General features: G+C 34.8%; 2 protein-coding genes across 2 annotated transcripts; one reads left to right on the top strand and one right to left on the bottom strand.

The window, feature by feature from the left end:
* The first annotated feature begins 2,813 nt into the window (after positions 1 to 2,813).
* Positions 2,814 to 10,700, top strand: LOC129903154 (isovaleryl-CoA dehydrogenase, mitochondrial). The gene is made up of 15 exons (XM_055978656.1): positions 2,814 to 3,084; positions 4,841 to 4,924; positions 5,011 to 5,068; positions 5,251 to 5,375; positions 5,462 to 5,506; positions 6,503 to 6,551; positions 6,730 to 6,839; positions 8,171 to 8,247; positions 8,439 to 8,489; positions 8,582 to 8,646; positions 9,353 to 9,507; positions 9,606 to 9,646; positions 9,745 to 9,799; positions 9,929 to 9,985; positions 10,379 to 10,700. Exons 1-15 carry the CDS (start codon positions 2,965 to 2,967, stop codon positions 10,523 to 10,525), a joined length of 1,239 nt encoding a protein of 412 aa, XP_055834631.1. The 5' UTR covers positions 2,814 to 2,964; the 3' UTR covers positions 10,526 to 10,700.
* Positions 10,701 to 11,585: 885 nt separating this feature from the next.
* LOC129902140 (auxin response factor 4) lies at positions 11,586 to 20,916 on the bottom strand. The gene is made up of 12 exons (XM_055977201.1): positions 20,020 to 20,916; positions 19,849 to 19,905; positions 19,290 to 19,475; positions 19,103 to 19,187; positions 18,945 to 19,035; positions 17,970 to 18,134; positions 15,350 to 15,469; positions 15,187 to 15,262; positions 14,214 to 14,379; positions 13,215 to 13,957; positions 12,941 to 13,131; positions 11,586 to 11,998 (listed from the first exon to the last, which is right to left on the bottom strand). Exons 1-12 carry the CDS (start codon positions 20,389 to 20,391, stop codon positions 11,815 to 11,817), a joined length of 2,436 nt encoding a protein of 811 aa, XP_055833176.1. The 5' UTR covers positions 20,392 to 20,916; the 3' UTR covers positions 11,586 to 11,814.
* Positions 20,917 to 21,172: the final 256 nt, after the last annotated feature.

The following is a 21,172-nucleotide window of genomic DNA, read 5'->3' as shown; positions in this document are numbered from 1 at the left end:
GTAAATTCATTAATGTCGAGCTGATCTTGGTTAAAATTAAAACTCTTAATTAACATTAATTACATATGTTTTTGCTTATTCAGTATTTGATACTCCCTCTATTTCACATTAACTGAATTTTGACACATTTTTCATAGTTTAAAATAAATAAATTGTTCAAATTTCAAAATAAATGTTTGAACTTTTTTTCATTCTCGCCCTTCTTTTATATTTTCTAGGTGATAAGTTCAAGAGCGTTAATTGCTCATATTTATAATTTTACTTTAAATTATTTTTATTTTTCAAAAATAGTTTGACAATTACTAAAAAGGTAAAAGTGGAGAGTGATGTTCAATTTATGTCTTAAACTTTTTTCTTAATAAGTGTGATTTGCCTCACAAATTCGATTAATATGGAATAGATAGATTATTAATTTTGGAGCCAAATGAATTTGAATTAGCATTGCGTAATATTGATTTAAAGAAAAAGCGCTCTCCAACAATAAATAAAAAAAATATTCAGAATTCAAACCCGAAATTTCTAGTAAGTGGAAAATCTTATCCATCTACAACCCTCATTGGAGCACTAATTACAGTAATAATATAAGCATTTTTAATGTGTACATTAGTTAACAACTAATTTGCTAGTATGTCTATTTAAGTATAACCAATTTATGTGAATTATCACCGTCAAAGGTTATGGTGAAATATATTGATTTCAAATTTTGAGTATAAAATCGTGTTGGATTAGAAACACTTTATCTCCAAAATAAATTTATCGATATGAATTTGAATTAAACAGGTTTTAAAACGGATATCAAATAGACGGACACCGGATGCAAATAAAAAATAACAAATAAAAAAATCATGTGAAGTATCAAAAAATACTCCCTCCATTCCAAAATAATTGAATTGTTGAAATATGACATACATCTTAAGAAAAAAAATAAAGACATAAATTAATCATGTTTTTTTTTTATTTTTGCCCTTTTCAAACTCTATGCTAACTCTCAATACTCATTTAATTCATTCTTGGAACTCAACCTTGGAAATTTAATTAATGAAGGGTAAAATTGGAGAAAAAAAAATCCAACATCTATTTTCAATAGTGAACAATTCAATTATTTTGAACACTAAAAAATACTTCAATAATTCAATTATTTTGAAATGGAGGAATTACTAATTTAAATTGAAATCCTAGCTAACTTCCATATTTATATTGTGGAAAAATATTGTCCACTTCTTAAATAGAAACCTTTCCAAATATATTATATTCACACACACACAAAAAAGAAGAGATCTACTTCATTTTCTGTCTACTTAAGTTATTTTTCTTTTTATTCCTAAAATAACTACTTATAACATTTCTCTTTTTGGAAATGACTTAAAAGTTTGTATTCTGTTACCTTTTACGAAACTTTAACTTTCCATAATATTTGTTTGATCTTAATTAAAAATTTCGAATTCAAATATGAAATCAATAATGAATCAGATATCATTCATATAAAAAGATTTTTTAATTTTGTTTTAAAAAAACACACTAAAACTTCCCACTAAAGAGTTTAATATAATATGAGCATTTTCTATCACAACATTAAGATTTCCCCTTATTTCATTAAAATTACTAGATTATGATGAACATGTTATCAAATACTCTACATCCGTCTTTGAAACCACATATTATTGTATATAGAATATATATTGTATGGCACTATATATCAGTAGTTGATAACCCTCAAAATCTTTTATCTTTGGTTCAAATCAAATTTAAGCCTTTTTTTTTTTTGGAATCTCTAGAAAATTTACGATTGCTATTTTATGGATGTGCACTGAGTAAACTGGCTTCCATGCATTAATTCACAATTCATATGGGACAGAAGTGGAGCCACCTTGTGGTCAGGATTTCGTTCGATCCCCTTTGGCAAAAAATGATATTATTTATATATGACTAAAATAATTTTTATGTATATATTAGATGTTGGGTCCTATTCGATCAGTTCGTACATCTACTTTTTTAAATTTGAACCCCTTAATGTAATTCTGATTCTGCCACTAATACGAGAGAATTAAACCACATTAAACAAGTTTGATGTGATAAACTCAAAGAAAACATCATTGGATAGAGAATTAATTCCTAACCACCTGGTGCACCAACTCGATCAATGGAAAAAAAAATTAGAGGTATGGATCAGTCGCTTCGTTCGATTTTATGTATTATCGATTCGATTTATATTTTTATCAATTTTTAAATACGCTAAACCAATAACCAAATCAATAAGATATTTTTTAATTGATTTTCAGTTTATCATTTTTTTGGTTTTTAACGGTTCGATTTTCGATTTAACCAATAAGAAAATGTTCATACAATAGTTATATGATTTTTTCAACAATTTGACGCGAAAAGACAATAATGTAACTTTACCATATGCTCATAAAATAGAAACAATAGTAACTAACATAAAAAAAATTACATAAGTACAACACAAATAAAAGAATTAAGACAATAACGTGAATTGAAAACAAAAGAACAAAAATAATAACTTATAAAATATTAATATTAATATTAATATTTAATATTTATGTAGGAATAAAATAGTAAATTACTCAATATTAAAAAATCAATATCAAACCAATAACCCAATAATTTTATTTTATAAAAATAATTAATCATTAATAGATAACTCAAAAACTTTTTTTTATTTGATGGATTGGTCGATGCTATTTTTGGACACGACTAACGAAAATAGGTCAAATGTGGCATGTCTATCTTTTACACATTTGTTTCTCCACTTTTATTATAAAAACAAATATTAATAATTTGCAGTTGCGTCCATGAATTCAATACTGCAAAAAAGCCTTCTCTCTGCACACGTAAATTAGAGCTATAAAACGAGCAATTCCCCATTCACCTTTCTCACTTTTCTTTCCATTTTCATGAAAAAAAAATATTAGGATATTATTATTATTATTATTACCATAAAAAAATATGCATAAATTTTTCGCAGCAAGGTCTTTGAAATCTGCTTTATTCAGAATCAAGAATCAGCAGAAGCCACAATTTGCTGCGTTTTCAACTTCATTACTCTTCGATGATACGCAGAAACAGGTCAAATTTTATTTTTTCTTCTGTTATGCATATGAATGAACTAAGAGTGTTTGGGGATTTAAATTTTTGCTAATTTTTACATATAAATTTATGTTCCGAGTTGAAAGTATTGAGTTCACATAATCCGGTAGATAACTTTTTGCATGTAAATATAGTTGCGAATCAATTCCTACTATATCCTTTAATTGGATTGTTATTTTTTTTTTACTGTCGTCAATCGTACAATTAGAGTTCTTCGTTATTATATATATATAAAAGAAAATTGGGGTAGGGGTAGGTGCTAGGGAAACGGTGAAGAGGAATATAAGATTGGGAATTGAACCATTTTTTCGAGGTGAAAGTGCACGTAGCCGACTAACTGAGCTCCTAACATTTTTTGAGTTCTTTGTTATTATTAGTATTATTTTTTTTAAAAAAATTGGGGTAGGGAAGGGAAAATGGGGGAGGGTAATTGAACACTCGTCAATGACAAGGTGGAAGTTCATTATCCAATCAGTTGAGCTAGTAAGATTTCTCAAGTTCTTGTTATTTTGTAAAAGGGTTTGTTATAATTTAACTATTTTAAGGATAGCAATTAACCCAGTACACAATTACACATAAACAGGTCCAAGTTCCAATCCATATGTTGATTTTTTCTTCTATTATGCATATCAATGAAGTTTACAATTTTTTGAATGTAAATGTAGTTGTGAATTGAATTTCAATCAATTGTGCTTCAATTGGATTGTTTTTACACTCGTTGTCATCGACCTGCTACAATCAGAGTTATTCGTAATTTTTTTAAAAGGGTTTTGTTATAATTTGACTATTTTTTAGGCTAGCCATTAACATAGTTCAGTTTTCTCTTTTTAGTTTAGGTGAATATTGTTGCCTATTAATGGCTTTTAGTACTGGGTTTGGTAATTCATGTTTCTGTGACTTATGGAAGTATTTGTTTTAGGTAATTAATGCTGAATAGGGTAGCTTTCTTGCAGATTTTAATGAAGACCCATTTACTTTTACTTTTTTTTTTTTGATAATTTAACCGTTTTTTTTCTTCCTTATGGGGGTGCCTTTTGTAGCAATTTTGACTGAATTTCTTTCTTTCTGTTTGATCTTTGTTACTCTTGGTTCAAATATGTGATGTTCTAAAATCTGGACTGGTTTATGAAATGGTATTATTGAGTTGTTTGCTTTATGTAAGCCGAGGGTCTATTGGAAACATCCTCTCTATCCCTACCTTTCTCTATAAGGTAGGGATAAGGTCTGCGTACACTTTACCTCTGTAGACCCCACTTGTGGGATTCCACTTGGTATGTTGTTGTGTTATTGAGTTATTGGATGATTCTTGAAGAAGTCTGGAGTTTTATAATTGCTAAATGTTGTATTCATTCATTATCTGCAAGCTGAATTATGGCTTCTAGAGTAGTCAGTTAGTGGAACATTCAATGAATTATGCAACTTCACTGTCTTTTGTCCTAATCTTACAAAAAGGCCTCATTTCTTAAAGCCATGCTTATGAGCCGTCCCTCTTGCAGTAGGTTCCATTATTATTTGGGAGTTCAAGTCACATGGATAGTTGAACCACTATTGCTCCCCTGTGGATGGGGGGTAAAAGAAGTTGGCTTTAGCACTGATTTCTTTCCCTGTTCATTTAAGTCAGTTAGGAGTATGTGTTTACTATAAGACAGTATTTTTAATTGCATCACATGTGAATGCATCTGTATGTGAAAAGCAATATGACAGTTTCCTAACTCTTCCGTTGTCAAATTCACAGTTTAAAGAAAGTGTGGCACAATTTGCTCAAGAGAATATTGCCCCCCATGCTGAAAATATAGATAGAACGAATTATTTCCCTAAGGTACGTGCTACATTTGCTCTTGCTGTCTGTAGTGTTCTATCAACAACAAAAAATGCTATTTTAACTCTTCTCTTCTTGTCTATCAGGATGTTAATTTGTGGAAACTAATGGGGGATTTTAATCTCCATGGTATTACGGTGCCAGGTAAGCTTTTGACTCATAATCTCTTTATTGATTTGGATGTGATATTATAGGGCCAAGAGAGGGCAGACGAGAAAACTACTAACACTCCTCTCGAGTGCTATACTTAAATGAAGAACCTAAACACATATATTTTACTGAGTCACAAAAGTTTTATGTCTGAGATTGCTTATTTGTCTGTGTAGAGGAATATGGGGGACTTGGCCTTGGTTATCTGTATCACTGCATAGCCATGGAAGAGATTAGTCGAGCATCAGGGTCAGTTGGCCTATCTTATGGTGCCCACACAAACCTATGCATTAATCAGTTGGTAACTGTTTTTTCAACTCAAGTTGTACATAGGTGGTCTCTCTGTGTTGAGTGCCAAATAATTAACAACTACTGATGATTTTGTAGGTTAGAAATGGAACCCATGAGCAGAAGCACAAGTATCTACCAAAGGTGTTCTTCCACCATCACATTTTGTTTTCAGTTGTATATTTACATTTCCTGCCAGCTACTGTGGTTTTTCCAGTATAGGTGATTGGACATCTCTGATCTTCAGTAGACCACCCTTCATACTGAATGAACCACAAATCACTTCATCTCTACAATTGTTTGGGAGTCTCATGAAAGCTCTTTATTTTTATATTGTATTCCTCAAGGATAAGGATATCATGATTCACCAAAACATATCTCATAAGTGCTTCAAATCTTGGTGGATCCATTTAGTCTAGATTAACTGGCAATGGTGGAGTTGGTGTTTTATCAGGTAAACAAACAAACAAATAGACTGTTGGAGTAAGTATTATTTTTGCCCAGGGTAGGCCATAAGTTTATGCACTCAACTACTTCACATAGTAATGGCACAAGCTTGATTAATGAAGAACTGGGTATGTGGGCATTACTAACTTATTGAAGCTTCAAATACTTAGTCTGTAATTTCCAAGTCATCAACAGCATCCACAACTTGGTTTTCTCCAGAAAATTTCTGAGCTGGATTATATTATAAGGCTCAAATGATCAATGGCAGAAATCACGTCGCACCAAATGGATAACACCAATTAATTACAGTTATGAACTCTTAAGACTTTTATATCCAGCATGTTATATGGATCATAACTTATACACTCAAAAATATGCAGGGCTTCAAGTTATAAATGACATTTATTCATTTGGTTGGAAATAAATTTACTAGAGTAATCTTCCCTTTATGAAGTTGTACTTAGAGCAAATTAAGCATTTTTTTGCTCAAACATAGCGCAAACTTATTGCGGCTTTCACTTGGTCCTGTTTGCACTTGTTCAAGGGTTTGTCTTTAAATGTAGGGGTGCAAGAAAATTGAAGCATTATCCTAGTATCTCTGTTCTGTTAATGATAATCCCTTTTTTTTTATTTTGATGAAATGTCTGAATAAAGTAAATAGTGGCTCACTCTGTTATGATTTGATTGTTGTAGCTAATCAGTGGTGAGCATGTGGGGGCTCTAGCTATGAGTGAACCTAATGGTAACTACTGTTAAATTCAATTTTCATTTTATGTCTCTCATTATCATATTATTTTCGGATGCTAATTCTCCATTTCCCTTTTCTTTGAGCGGAGTGGTGGTCAGGTGTTGCGACTGGGCAAAGGGCTTGTGAATTTTGTGTTGTCGTGTCACTGAATAGTTTTGTTTTCATGGTTCAGCTGGATCAGATGTTGTTAGCATGAAGTGCAAAGCTGATCTTGTTGAGGGTGGTTATGTTCTGAATGGAAATAAAATGTGGTGCACAAATGGTCCAACAGCTCAGACGCTGGTACTTCTCTTTAATGTTTCTGTCCTTACTTTTTGACTTTATCAAGCTTTCTTCTCACTTTGTATTGTTTGACTGCCATTAATTCCTGAGGAGTTATCTTTAGCATTACACAGATTATGGATAAAAATGGAACTGCCCTTACGTTGTTAATAATATAGTCTTGAGAATTTGAATTTTGATTTGACATACCCAATCTGTCAGATGAAGATCTCATGCTAAGGAATATGTGAAGACAAAAGTCGGTTGATGGGAAAAAGTCATATACTACACATAAACCTTATACCATCTGAAAATCAATGTTTTAAGGACATTGAAGAGAAAGGCCATCAGCTCTTTTCCTGCGAAGGTGAAGGTCTGATTTCTGGATGAAGCTGATTTGTGACATTTAGTGAGGGTAGGGAAGAAATATAGTAGTTTTTTATGAAGTAAAATTTAGTGAAAGACGAAATAAAAATAGTTAGTTTGTCTTCCTGAGAGTAGTAACTTTCCTTGTGCTAAATTAATCATTTGACAAGCACACCTTTTATTCAGTTGAATTTGATTCACTATGCGGGTTTCAGTAATTGATTTGGATTACAGCCTTGGATTATTATTTATCATGCCCAGAGGGCTTTGGCTTGCACTCTTCATCGATAATTTTCTCATTTATTTGATTTGTCTGTTGGTCAGCTAAATAGATAGCTTATAAAAACTTTTCTACAGAAGCACTTCATCCAAATTTTCTTATTGACTGTTAATTTTGTAAGATATATTGTCTAGTTTCTTTCGAGCAGTATGCATAATCACTTATTGTCACTTTGTTGGCACATCTTCAATCGCAGCAGCAGTGGATAATCTGATTACAATGTTTAAGGGCCAATAACTTATTCCAACATAACTTAAAAACTAATTATTTGTCACGTAATTTAATTGGATTAGCTATTGTAAAGTACTTTTGAAATATACTAATGATGCACCTGCAGAAGTCCATATACTCTTCGGTTTTACAAAAAACTCTCCTCGTCTTTCCCGTTCATCCAGCTTTTTCCCACATATACTTCTTTTTTTGGCAAGTACCTGAACTTCCAGGTGTGTGGTGTTTGTCTGTGCAATTCTTTTTTTTTGATAAAGTTGTCTGTGCGATTCTCTTACAGTTCAATTTCCCTGATATTGTCGATAGCTGAAAATAGGGTCCTTTTTGTTCAAACGTGGCTTTAGAAATAGCCATTTGTCATTTTCTCAAATCCATTTGATTAGGTGCAATCGTTGTGTATTTGGCATTTGTACTTCTGGTCTTATTCTGAACGGGAATTCAATTATAAGGTTCAGTTTTGAAATCTATTTCTGGACAGGTTATTTATGCAAAAACAGATGTCTCAGCTGGTTCAAAAGGAATCACAGCATTCATTATCGAGAAGGGAATGACAGGGTATGCACCTTGTACTATCACTACTTGCAAGAAATGAAAAATGAAGAGCACACTTATCATTTCTTGTTTGATTTTTTGTAGTTTCATGATTGCATGACACAAATACTAAAGTATGAGGTATTATAACAAAAAACACTAGAATCTCCAGTGAGCTTGAGACATGCTTATTCTTCTTATTACTGAATATGCAGATTCTCTACGGCCCAGAAATTAGACAAACTTGGGATGCGAGGAAGTGATACGTATGTACATCTTTCCCAAAGTGCTGTTCTGTTTGGATTCACTTTTTCGTTACTATGTTGAAGGTGACCTAATAATTTACTCTCAACTGTAGATGTGAGCTTGTGTTTGAGAACTGTTTCGTTCCTGAAGAAAATGTTCTGGGGCAAGTAGGAAAAGGTATGAGTTCTGAATTAACTTCTATGTTGGCCCAAATATCTTACCTTATTCCATTAGGTAAGCTCAGGTCTCTCAGTATCTGCAAGCTTAGGTCTCCCAGATATCTTGCTTCATTCTGACTCAGTGTTACACCAACCTAGTATAAGGATAACCAGCATTAGTAAGCTTTAATCCAAACTAGCTGGTAATGTGTGTTGATTTCTTTTTGCATCTACTCATTTTATTTCAATTTGTAGGAATTCTTTCTATTTTAGAACATTTCAAAATGCTTAAAACCATTTCATTATATCAAAAAAATTATTTTCTCAAAATTCAATTCAATCCAATTATTCAAATTTTAAACTTTGACGTGATATTTTATTTTATCAAACTAACTTTTCTACTATCACTTTGCTAATTTCTTCCATTATTAATATAATGCATAAGTCAAAATGAATATCTTAAACTCTTTGCCCAGTCAAATACCATCATAAAAATTAAAAGGAGAGTATTTGTTTTCTACGTTAAGTCTGCCCAGATTGTGAGAGATTGTAGCATTTGCAACAACTTCCTTTGAAGTTATTTTTGGTTCATAGTCCCTTTTGTAATATCTTCAATCATCATAATGTCACACTTGAGGTATATGAGGAGTGAAGTTCTGGTAGAAGCTAAGTGGACATCATTGATCATCCTATCTCTCTCAGAAAAAGCTTTTCTGCTGCTTCAGGAGTTTATGTCCTGATGTCGGGGCTCGATCTGGAAAGACTCGTTTTGGCATCTGGTCCTGTTGGAATTATGCAAGCTTGTCTCGATGTTGTTCTCCCGTATGTTAAACAACGTGAACAATTTGGGCGACCAATTGGAGAATTTCAATTTGTACAGGTTATTAATTGCCTTCTGGACATTTATACTTTCTATGGTTCCTGTTATTTGTTGGTCTAAATTCTTAATATATGTTTCCTATTGACCTGAAAATATAGGGAAAAATTGCTGACATGTACACGTCTATGCAATCTTCAAGGTCTGGTGTTCTTTATTGTCACACTTCTTGTCTTTTTTTTTTTTTTGGTTGCTAAATCTGATCAATAATATCATGTGCTTGTTCTTTTTCATGAACAGATCTTATCTCTATTCTGTTGCAAGGGAATGTGACAGCGGGACGATTGATACGAAGGTCCTTGTACTAGAAGTTTGCGTTTGTTCTTTTTCTTGTTTTAGCTTCTTAACTTTGTAGAAGCTAAAACTTAAACCAAAGATTAACTTTTCCTTTGAATTTAACATGCTTTCAATTATGTTTGTTTAGGATTGTGCTGGTGTCATACTCTCTGCTGCTGAAAGAGCAACCCAAGTTGCTCTTCAGGTGAGGAACTTTATTCCTTTCTGTTCCTTTGTGGTGATTAAATCTTCTATCCATAGGCTGTCTTTCAGCTCATGTGTCCCCCTTAGTTTGTAACTTCTGTTATTTCTTACTGGTTCAATAATATACTGAAAAGGATCGTCTTTTCTGGAAAAGAATCCACTAGCAGCCAGTGGATTCTTCAAAAATCTGTGTCTTGGCGTATTCCGGTTATACCAGTATGTTTTAATGTATTTAAAGGCACAAAAGCTGCTAGCATTTAGTAGGAAAGACGAAGGGTGGGAGGAGAGGGCCTATCATCCTCCGAGTTTCAAATAGTGTGCCATATAACCCAAGGGAACTTCTCAGTTATCAAAAAGTTATTAGGAAAGATGATATGCTTTGCGCGTGTTGCAGGCTATTCAGTGTCTTGGAGGCAATGGCTACGTGAATGAGTACCCGACTGGACGTCTTCTCCGAGATGCCAAACTGTATGAGATTGGTGCAGGCACAAGTGAGATCAGAAGAATGATAATAGGCCGCGAACTCTTTAAAGAACAATGACTTTGACATAAATAGTTTATCGAGCTCGTTGGGAAAAAAGTAAAATTTGACACACACACACACCCATCTTTTCTTTTCATTTTGAATAAAAGAAAGAAAGTTATTCCCTTTATTTTTTGTGAATGAACAATGTATTAATTTGTCCATTGGGGAATAAAACCATTATTTCAAGGAATTCCTATCAAATGAAAAGATTGTGGTGTTAGGTTAAAGGTGAGTTTGCAGTCTGAGAAATGTGGATAGCATTTTCGAAAAAAAATGAAGCACCCCGTGTTTGCCCCGAGAAAGGGTAACAACACCTCAAAGTGTGAGATATAGGCTAAAGCTGTTCTTGAAGATAGCTCTAGAGATCGTAGAAAAGTATGTTTTTGGGACAATAAAGAATTTTGTATCCTTTTTTCTTTTTTCTTTTTCAATGAGATTTATATAGCTTAGCCTTAGCCTATGAAAATTGGTTTTAGAGCGTTTATATCATTGGTGATCCACATCCACTTCATTAAAATATGGCACTAACAACCAACTCCTCTTCCCCACAAAAAAATAATAATTAGAAAAACACTATTTTTACAAAGTAGTGTTGTCCACCAGAGAATAATCCAGATTTCCTCTCAATCCATTTATCCTCCTACTAATAAATAAGATATTAGACAAAATAAAATAATATAACCTTCAAAGATTAAGTAGGTAAAAACAAAGTAAAAAGTATGTGGATATATTATTTTTACCAAACACATCTTGAGTGGTGTTTTGGAAGGGAGCTCACATCATTCTCATCCTCTACTTAGTTGTCTCAATTACGTCTATCCTGAACAGTCCATCCAAGAGAAAGTATTCTTGTGCTTACCCTCTCGGTCGAGCACCTCGTGAACACTATGTTCAAGCAACTACATGCCACTTTTGGGTGGTGGTGAGGGACATCTTTCCATTATCTACTTAGTTGTCTCAATTACATCAATCCTAAACTATGTCCTTCCAAGTATTCTTGCGCTTAAGATAACCTCCCAAGTGCTAGGTTTAAGCAACTACATACCACTTTGGGTGGGGGTGGAAAGAAGGGGTATTCATACAATGTTCAATATTATACATAGTGAAACATAATCAGAATCCAGGGTTATAATGACACGAGTAGTTGAGACATCACTTACAAGCTCCATTGTAGTTGAAAACAGACTTCCAACATTTAACTTAAACATGTTAAGTAATAATATCTAGTCGGTAGAGTAGTATTATCATCACATAACATAACATAACAAAGCATGAGCATTCTCATAGGTACTCATCAACTTTATTCAAATCCTGATTACAGTTGGAGAAGAATCAGGCTGGCCAACTGAAGATGACTTTGAGACATCCATGATTGCTGGTGCCTCCTCCAAACAACTTTGAGTGTCATCACTTATCCCCTCAATAGTCATTTTCTCCACTTCTTCTTGAGTGTATATATGGATCTTGGATACTACCTCACAGAACTCACTGCAAAAAGTCATTTATAAGGTACCCGAGTCACTAATAAGCAAATCGACCTGGGAAATTATACTTTTTCCAACAACATACCCAACCAGTGTAATCCCACAAGCGGGGTCTAGAGAGGATAGTGTGTACGCAGACCTTATTTTTTCCCTAAAGATAAAAGTGTCAAGATTTTGTTGCTTGGAAGAAGTTGCACTAATTTAAGGTGTGTGTAGTATGAAGGAAAATGCTTTCTTGGAAAATAAGTGGTTTCTTATCTATCTTCTTGTGTTTGGTAAGTAAGCTTATTGCAAAAGTTGTGTATAAAATCTAGGGAAACACTATGTTGGGTGGGAGTGGGCTAGAGGTGTGGGGAGTGGCGAGAATGGGTGTGGGTGTGTTGGAGGGTGGAAAGGAGAAAATCAATATGGAATGCTATTTAGCAACTTGTTTTCCCTACTTCCACAAGGGAAGTCATTTTCCTCATTTTTAAATAACTTATTTACTTAGAGAAAATGTTTTTCAAAATCTTTGACCAATCAAAGATGGGAAAATTGAAAAACATTTTCTCAGAAGCGTTTTCCTCCACATACTAAACACACCCTTATTAGTGAAATTTCTCTTAACATACAACAACAACAACAACATATCCAGTGTAATCCCACAAAGTGGATTTTGGGTAGGGTAAAGTGTATGCAGACTTTACCCCTACCGTGGAAGTAGAGAGGTTGTTTCCGATAGACCCTCAGCTCAAGGAAAGAAATTTCTCTTAACTTGGGAGAAGAAAAGTAAATGAAAAACTTGGATTTCTATTGGAGGTCAGCTAATATCCAAAGCTGGAAGAGAAATCTGTGAGGTTCTTGTGATTCATATGCATTAATAAATCAAGAAGAAATATTTTTTGAATGTAGTATCAAATAATTGAGACAGCGATGAGAAACTCAAATGTATCAAAAAGAGACTTACTGCCATGGATCATCTCCGACAACCATCATATCATTCTCACTGTCAGTATACAAGATTCGCCACCCTTTATTGGGATCTTTTAGGAGGTCTTCCATGTTGAAAAGCCTCTCTAACTCAACCAGTAAGTCGTCGTAGCCATTCAATCTTGAGAGATCAATGGCTCGTCCAACCAAGCTGCCTTGTTTGTGAACCTTCACCCCATTATTAAATATTAGCAATAGAGTCTGAAGTAAAGACATTTCCAATTCGCTACGTGCAACTTATGGAAACTTACCTTTGTACAGCTCCTCTTACCAGAACTCTGCGAGCTAGGAGTAGATGGTTCTTTCGTCAACGAAAAGCCAAACAGTTTACATGAAGCCTGTGCATTGAAGGAGTCGTCATTTTCATTCTTGAAATGGTTTTCTGGAATGGACACTTTAGGCATCTCCAGTGGCCTCTGCTCATTTACAAACTTCGGCATTCCAACTTCTTCCCTCCTAACCACATTTTGGATTGAATTCTGGTTCAAGGTAGGATTTTCTCTTTGGACATTAGTAATGTAGGAAGGAACCATGGGATCTTGTCCAGCTCTATACATCGCATTGTAAGGTAAAAACACATTCCTCGCCCCTTCAGAAGCGAGAGGATAGAAATTGGCTCTCGGCCTCTGATATGTGCCGAAAACATTGCAACCAAATTCAGGTTTTCCCCAAGCACCAAAATTAACATCACCTTTTCCAGTAAGGGATCTTAACGAGCAAATTTCTTGACCTTGCAAGACCTTTGGAAACCTATTGGATTCCAGAAAGCCTGTGTAGGTAGTTGGAGGCTGAGTTTTCACAAAGTCACCAACAATTATGTTCTCTACACCATTTGGCATGAGATTGTGACGAGCTACTCTTTGCAGCTCGAAATCCAGTGGGCGGACTGTCTTATCACAACCATAGGGAGGTGATATCAGACCTAAATTTTCTTGACCTTGCAAGACCTTGGAGGATCTTATTGACTCCTCAAAGTCTAAAAGAGCACTCCCTCCTGATAAAATAACAAAATCGGGAAGAAAAAAAAAGAACTTCAGTGGAATCATGACATAATGACAACAAGAAGAAGATCAGCATACCCAGTGTAATCCCTCACAATGAGATCTGGGAGGGTAGTGTGTATGCAAACCTTAGAAGAGAGGCCTATTTCTAATAGACCGTCGGCTCAAGGAAAAAACAGTCCAAAGCAGTACGGACACGACATAATGACAGCATAATACAAAAAAGAATTAGAAAAGTTAGACCAGTACCAGCAAAATGACTGTCCAGTACTGATGGTGCCTGCTGACTAGTCCGCAGTTTCTTCAGTCTTGGTGAGGACTGAATGCTCAGTGGTGGTAAGGAAACTGAAGAATCAATTTCCCAAGGAGAAACCCGTTCCTGATGATTACTCATTATATCTTCATCCCATCTGACCTATTAAAGTTGATGGCATAGGCTCGTATATCAAAAAGTTTACAAGTTGCTTAATAGGCACTATACTACTTGTAACAGTTTCTTTTGGGAAGAAGATAAAATATTCAACAAGTGAATGTATTTGAATGTCATGCCGATAGCAAACTTTATCAGTCTTGACACGAAAAAAATAATCAATCAAGCATCTTACAACACCTGAGCATTTAACAATTTCTCATCATAATTAATTTACCATCAAAGTGAGAATAGATTGATAATTCATGGCATGACCAATTTTTATGACCTTGACCAATCAAACCAAAGAACATAATCTCCTTTTGGTGTTCCTAGAGGTATTCAACCAGCAGATTTACATGTTACAAGACCTATATGCTTCTAAGTCACAAGGTAACACCGGCAGAAAATTCAAGAACATATATGCTTCTGCAAATAGTAAGGAAGCAAGAAAATTGCCCTTGGATAAAAAGAAGTTCCAACTTATTCAAAAAAGCATGAAATGGTAGGTGGAGCAATAACAACTACTCCCATCGTTTCAATTTGTTTGTCTTACTTCCCTTTTTTGTCCGTTTAAAAAAGAATGCCTTTTTCCATTTTTGGCAACACTTTAATTCCAACTTTCCACATTGCATGTTTATGACCACAAGATTAAAGGGCATCTTGGTACATTCTACATATCTTTAATTCAAGACCACAAGATTCAAGTCTACTTGATTTTCTTAAATTTCGTGCCAAGTCAAAACAGACAAACAAATTGAAAGAGGGAGTCCTTAAAAGAACAACAGAATGATAAGTATATGCCAGGCGTACCATCAAGCATCTCCATTTTGAGTTGGGCCATCTAAAGGGATCCAGATCGCTTATCCCAGTCACTACACCACTGTACCTGCATGCAGTGGTGGAATGTTTTCATTACAACAGAAACATTATGAAAGGAAGAGCTTATGATGGGATTTGGTAAGGATACAAGTACCTTCTTTCAGGTGAATCATCCAAATCAAATTTCATTTTAAATCTTGTCCCAACAGGAATCCGAGTGTTGATGGCTTTCACGTACTTTTGGTAAGGTACAACGAAATCAGCATGACTTGCCCTACAGTATAAGAAAACTTTACCTCAAAACGATATACATAGCACTAAAAGAACAAAAGCAATAATATCTTGAAAATTCGCGACACAAACTCCTGAAAACTGCAGAAGTGACTTGAATAAACTTCACATGTTTTAAGATGAAGGAACTTGACAACAGTCTACAGGAGTGCAAATATGAGACTTTTTCGTCCATCAGATTATTTTCTGAAAATCATAGTTCCTTGTTATTCCTTATTCCCTGGGAAATAAACGGTTTCATAATCAGGACAAGACTCTGCTTGAAACACACATGAATTGAAGGAAGCAGCAGAAATCATGCTTTTTTCACATCTTCATAACTGAATCAACCTTCCATATTGTCAATGGGTTTACCAATCGGTAATAATTTTGAAGTCCGAGTTTTCACACATTGAATAAAGACAGAAAAGTAGACAATTTAACTTCCAAGACCATTAATATCTTTATACCAGTGAATCAAATTTCTTACATATCTAGCATTGATGCACTTCCTCACGAACTTTATACGCCATGGGTTCTTCTCTAAGAAATGGGTTCTTCTCTAAGAAATTTAGCTTCTGGGATGTAAAACTGGTTTCATAACATTGAAATAATTCACTCCGATGATATATTAAACTAGAACATTCTCTTATTCAACTTAAACTTGAAGAAAATCTGAATGAACAACTTTGCGTCAAATATGAACATCAGTAGAAAGAAACAACTGTTCCATTTCATAAATCTGAAAAGGCGAAGTACTTCCCTTTACCAGATAAGTGAAGTTATATACATGATAGGATAGAGATGTTTCACTGGTGGATTTAGTGCAAGATTTTGGTCAACCTCAAGATCATCCTTTCGATGCTTTAGACATGAAAAATGAACCAGTAGAGGTAGAGACTACCAGTAGACAAGTTGCTTTCCTAGCATTGACCTACTAGGAAACCTACTTGATACGAGCTGCTAGAGCATGCATTGCACCACAGTTGCATAGAAAGACACATGCATCTGAATCACACAGTCTAAACAAACAAGTCTAACTTGTCTCTCAACTAAAAAAATTCATCAGATCCCTGAAATTCAGAATCAGAAGGAGAATGACGCTTTAGCAAACAGAAAGATCACTGCCTATAGATTTTGGATCAAATACCTGGGTACTACTATAAATTCTGATACGAAAATAGACCTTACGCCTAATTCAACCTCAAAAACCAGCTCATAAGGTGCCAACACCATATTAAGAGACCTCATCCCTCTTATAAAAGAGAAAAAGAGGCTTCTCATCCCTAAATGACCGATGTGGGAACTCAACACCCCCGGCACGCCAGCCCTGCCGGGTGAATAATATAATATGGGGGCCCAACATCAAGTAAATATAGAATTGGGAGTCGGGCATCTTGGGCCTAACTCAACTCCAAAAGCTAGCTCATGAGGTAAGGATTGTCCAAGACCATTTAAACATACCTTCTCATCCCTAAATGACCAATGTGGGAACTCAACGAGTTACTACTCTCAATTACGTTTTGTTCTGCAGCTGATACCACATGAATGAAAGGAAAGCCACTAGTTGTGCCTCAGTCTAGGAACAAACTGACAAATAGAATAAAGGTAGATCACAATAGAGCCAAATAAATTGCCACACGGTTATGCGACCATATCGGTTCATTTTGAAGCTCCCCAATTATTATATTCCGAATCTTACCTCATACTTCAGTGTAAAATCATACTATTGTTACTAAAACAACACAATAATTTTTAGCAATGACTGATGTTCCAGTGTTATCTCACTAAACCAATATATACTTCATTCTATCTATGACCTTTTTCCCCGCTTAGTGGGATTTCACTGGATTGTTGTTATTGATGTTGTGGTTATCTATCTGACCTTTTCAAGTAATTACAAACATCTAACCACCCATAATCAGCTTATAGTTTAGATTTTTCAAAAGCATATTTATGTTAAATAAATTAGTATAATATTTTTCCTGGACATCAAACTTCACACCATCAACACTAGCTTAGTTTCCAAGTTTGACAGTAAACAGTACGACTTTACTCCTCCAGCAACTGTTTACTTAAAGCTAAGCAAATCTTCTAATACAACTGATCTGCACGTAGAAAGCCACACTATTTGTATCTGAGGTGGTTATCCAAACCTTAGACAATTCATTTTAATCTCCGCAAATGGCTAATTGGATGGAAATATGCAATCTTTGTTTATACATATTTTGTTGTTACACCTTCATGAATTAAATGCAAATAAAATCTCAGACACATGAATATCAAATCTCATTAACAACACAGCCCGTAATAGCGAAAGATGTATGGATGTGGGATATTACCACTGATTTTACCATGTAAATAGGCCAACAACTAAACAGAAAACTATAGACAGAGCTTTAGTGAAATACCTTGGGCTATAGAAAACATGGAAAGTATGATTTTACCATGTAAATAGGCCAACAACTAAACAGAAAACTATAGACAGAGCTTTAGTGAAATACCTTGGGCTATAGAAAACATGGAAAGTACTCTTTGCTGATAGGGCGGTAGCAACTGATGAGAGAACATCCGGACCAGAGTATTGACTTTTGATTAACGATTCAGGAAGCCCATTTCTAGGCCTTGCAGCTCTTCTTATTCCCAGTCTGAGATCTCCACCTTCTCCCCTACAAGGATCATTGGACTGCTTGAACAAAATTTAAATAACTACTGCAACTAACCAAGTTTCAAAAGTTGAATAGTGGATCAATTAAGATCTTGGCACTGACGTCCCAACTGGTCATTATGATATACTAAAAACCTAGGAATTGGACCTGATGATTTTCCAGCTTCCATGCACAATGACTTGATATTTTCCTATTGTTCATTTCCACCCTCGTTCTCTTTTCGAGCACACCGGCAAAGATGCTCTAGTACCTTAAAAGTTAACCACTCTGAGTATGCCGTTGAGCCAAGATATTTATTGGGTTTTTTTAGGAGGTGTGAATGGGAATGAATAGGTGTTTACCCGAAAAGACACCAGGAGAAAGGATGCAATTTGAATAACACATTTTCACATTGAATAGATTGTGACTTTTCAATAAGGCACAATAGCACATGTTCACACTACCCTTTGTTGGCTATAGATACTTCCCAGCTTCCTCAGATTTTTACTTACGGAAATTCTGAATTACTCTACTTCTTTCTGCGATATTTCCTGCACTTGCAAAGTAAGTTCTTAAGTGTGAATTGGCTGCTCTGTGTTTGTGGTACACTAGGGTTTGAAATACGGCTACACTCCTGTGGTTTAGCCCTTTTATCCTAGGAGAAATAATTCTATACCACGGGTATTAGGAGGGGATCAAGTTGCTTAAAGACGCACTATGAATTCAGTGGACTGGATATAATTTTGTTTCATCTCCATTTTTTATTCTACTTTATTTAAAGTTTAACAGTACTTTATTTTCAAATACAGCAAGGATAACAGATATTTATACCTCAAGAAGAGAACTGCATCCCCGGAGACGAGATTCTTTTGGCTGACAAAAATACTCCATCCAGTAGTAAGCAAATGTCGCCTCGGCTGGCCTGAAAATAAAGCATCAAATAATAAATATTTCGGACCGAACAAGCTTCTAACTATTTAACGCTATACCTCTATAAATGTGACGAAATTTCCACTCTACTCCGTGTAGATCCTTAGCAATCAGCTCCTGAGAGGGTCTTTGCTCTTTGTAATCCTACATTTTATAATGTAGCACCAAGATAGAAGTAAATTTATCAGACAATTACAAGAATTCAACTAACAATCTCTTTAGCAAAAGCCTGCAATGGAGTCACACCAGAGGGGGAAAACAGTCTTCAGCTGCTCGACGGGGAACTGAAAAGCCACCATGGGTGCTGGTATCTGAAGCAGTTAGTGTTTTACAAAACATGTGAGAAGCTGATTTCCCTGGATTACCTCCATTCCCTTCTTCATCCGTCCCCGAATCTTCATGTTCTTTCCTCTCTAAGCTTATAGCCATTGACTGGAAAATACCATGAAATCAGTCTAAGCTCAATGAAAAATATTACACTTAAAACAAAAGACTAACTCAACTAGAAAAAACTGAAAAGAAGCCCTTTACAGTGGAACCATGTACATAAATGAACAAAAACAGCAGCTAAACACATAAATTTGAACATAAAACATCAAAGATCAAGATTGAAACTGAGGCCTCAGGTTCAAATCCCAACAGAGACAAAAATAGGTGATTTCTTTCCATCTATCCTAGCGCCTTGGTGGACAGAGTTAACTAGTACATGTTGATGGTGGGAGGTGGAATTAGTGGAGGTGCTAGAAAGCTGGCCAGAACACCAAAAATCAAGATTGAACATGTAGTAACCAATTACTGGTCTTACCTCTGGAAGAGGAAGAAGAGTGAGCTGTGTATACACCTCATCATTTTCCTTATTTGCCTGTTATTTCACAAGATTATAAAAGGCAAGGGTAGATAATATTACAAAAAAGAGAAGCAAAGCTGAAACCTTTTAATCTAAAAGGGGGCAAAAAACATAAAATTAAGTCCTTACAAGCAACTGAACATCTTCCACTCTACAGAAGATCTGAGGCTGAAGACCAAAAGTTGGGAAATCAATCTTGATAGGTGAAAATGGAAAAGCAGAAACAGCTTCCTCCATATGACCTTGAGGGAAATAAACCACTACATTTCCTTTCTTGGGTAAACTGGTAAGAGGGCCAGCACAAGCATGCCAAAGCTCCTTGTAAATTGAGGTAATAGCAAGTGAAGAAGAGGAAGATACATTTGAAGAACAAGAAGAAGTAGTAGAAGTGTACAAAGAGCAATGAACACAACCCCCACCACCCCCTTTATCACATTCTTCATTACAACATACATTCTTCTCCACTTCACTCACTAATGCATGATTCAGATCAATTTCCATATGAAAATAAAAACACCCAAAAAATAAAAATTGATTCTTTTTCCTGTTTGGGGTTTTTCTTGTTTTCTCAGTTTAGCATTACACACCCCCACAAAACAACAACCAAAAAAAAGCAAATTCAAGAAAGTTGGGTAAGAGAGTAATCAAGTGTTTCCCACAAAAGATGAATAGAAAATTTGAGAAATGAAGTCAAATCATACTCAAGAAATGCTAAGATTTTAAAAAAGGGGTTGTCTTTAAAGCAAGAATAGGAAAAGAAACTCAAGAGAAAAGAACAAGAAAGTCATTTTTTTTTTTTGAAAGGAAGAAAACAGGATAAAAGAAAGAAAAGGGGTATCAAATAATAACAAGAAATTCAAAGTATGATTCCATTTCCACCCCCATTTTAGAGTTGAGAGAAGAGGGAGCAGAAGCAGCAGAAGACATAGACAATTGCTAAGGTAGCACAGAAGCAAAAGTCGAAAAAGTCCAATGTGGTTAGTGCCCTTTTGGACTCAAAGACTGTTTTTTTTTTTTGGAAAGATAGACCCAACACTGTGTTGAGTGGAGGGGACAGGTTAAAGACAGTACAGAACCCACACATCTTCATCAACATCTCTCTTTTTTTTTTTCCTTTGCTTTGTATTGCCTTTTTCTCTTTGTTTTTTCCTTTTTAAAATATATGTGGAGCATAATCATAGTATTGATTCTCTTCTTCTTCTTTTTTCTTTTCTCCCCCCTTTCTACTTAATTTTTAATAAATTTGGATTGATTATGAATGAGTAAGATTTATGTTGGTAGT

Source organism: Solanum dulcamara, chromosome 9, assembly GCF_947179165.1.
Source record: "Solanum dulcamara chromosome 9, daSolDulc1.2, whole genome shotgun sequence".
Taxonomy (NCBI): Eukaryota; Viridiplantae; Streptophyta; class Magnoliopsida; order Solanales; family Solanaceae; genus Solanum; species Solanum dulcamara.
Note: the sequence above shows the minus strand (reverse complement) of the source record. Positions and strands in the feature narration are given on the sequence as shown.

Bases quoted from the DNA above. Each gene is read 5' to 3' on its own strand.
- LOC129903154 (XM_055978656.1), top strand. From the start codon at position 2,965: ATGCATAAATTTTTCGCAGCAAGGTCTTTGAAATCTGCTTTATTCAGA. The intron at 5,069-5,250 runs GTAAGCTTTTGA...TTGTCTGTGTAG, and splicing joins CCATGGTATTACGGTGCCAG to AGGAATATGGGGGACTTGGC. The intron at 9,800-9,928 runs GTCCTTGTACTA...ATGTTTGTTTAG, and splicing joins GCGGGACGATTGATACGAAG to GATTGTGCTGGTGTCATACT.
- LOC129902140 (XM_055977201.1), bottom strand. From the start codon at position 20,391: ATGGAAATTGATCTGAATCATGCATTAGTGAGTGAAGTGGAGAAGAAT. The intron at 19,036-19,102 runs GTATAGCGTTAA...CTTTATTTTCAG, and splicing joins ATTTCGTCACATTTATAGAG to GCCAGCCGAGGCGACATTTG. The intron at 15,263-15,349 runs GTACTTGTATCC...CACTGCATGCAG, and splicing joins GATGATTCACCTGAAAGAAG to GTACAGTGGTGTAGTGACTG.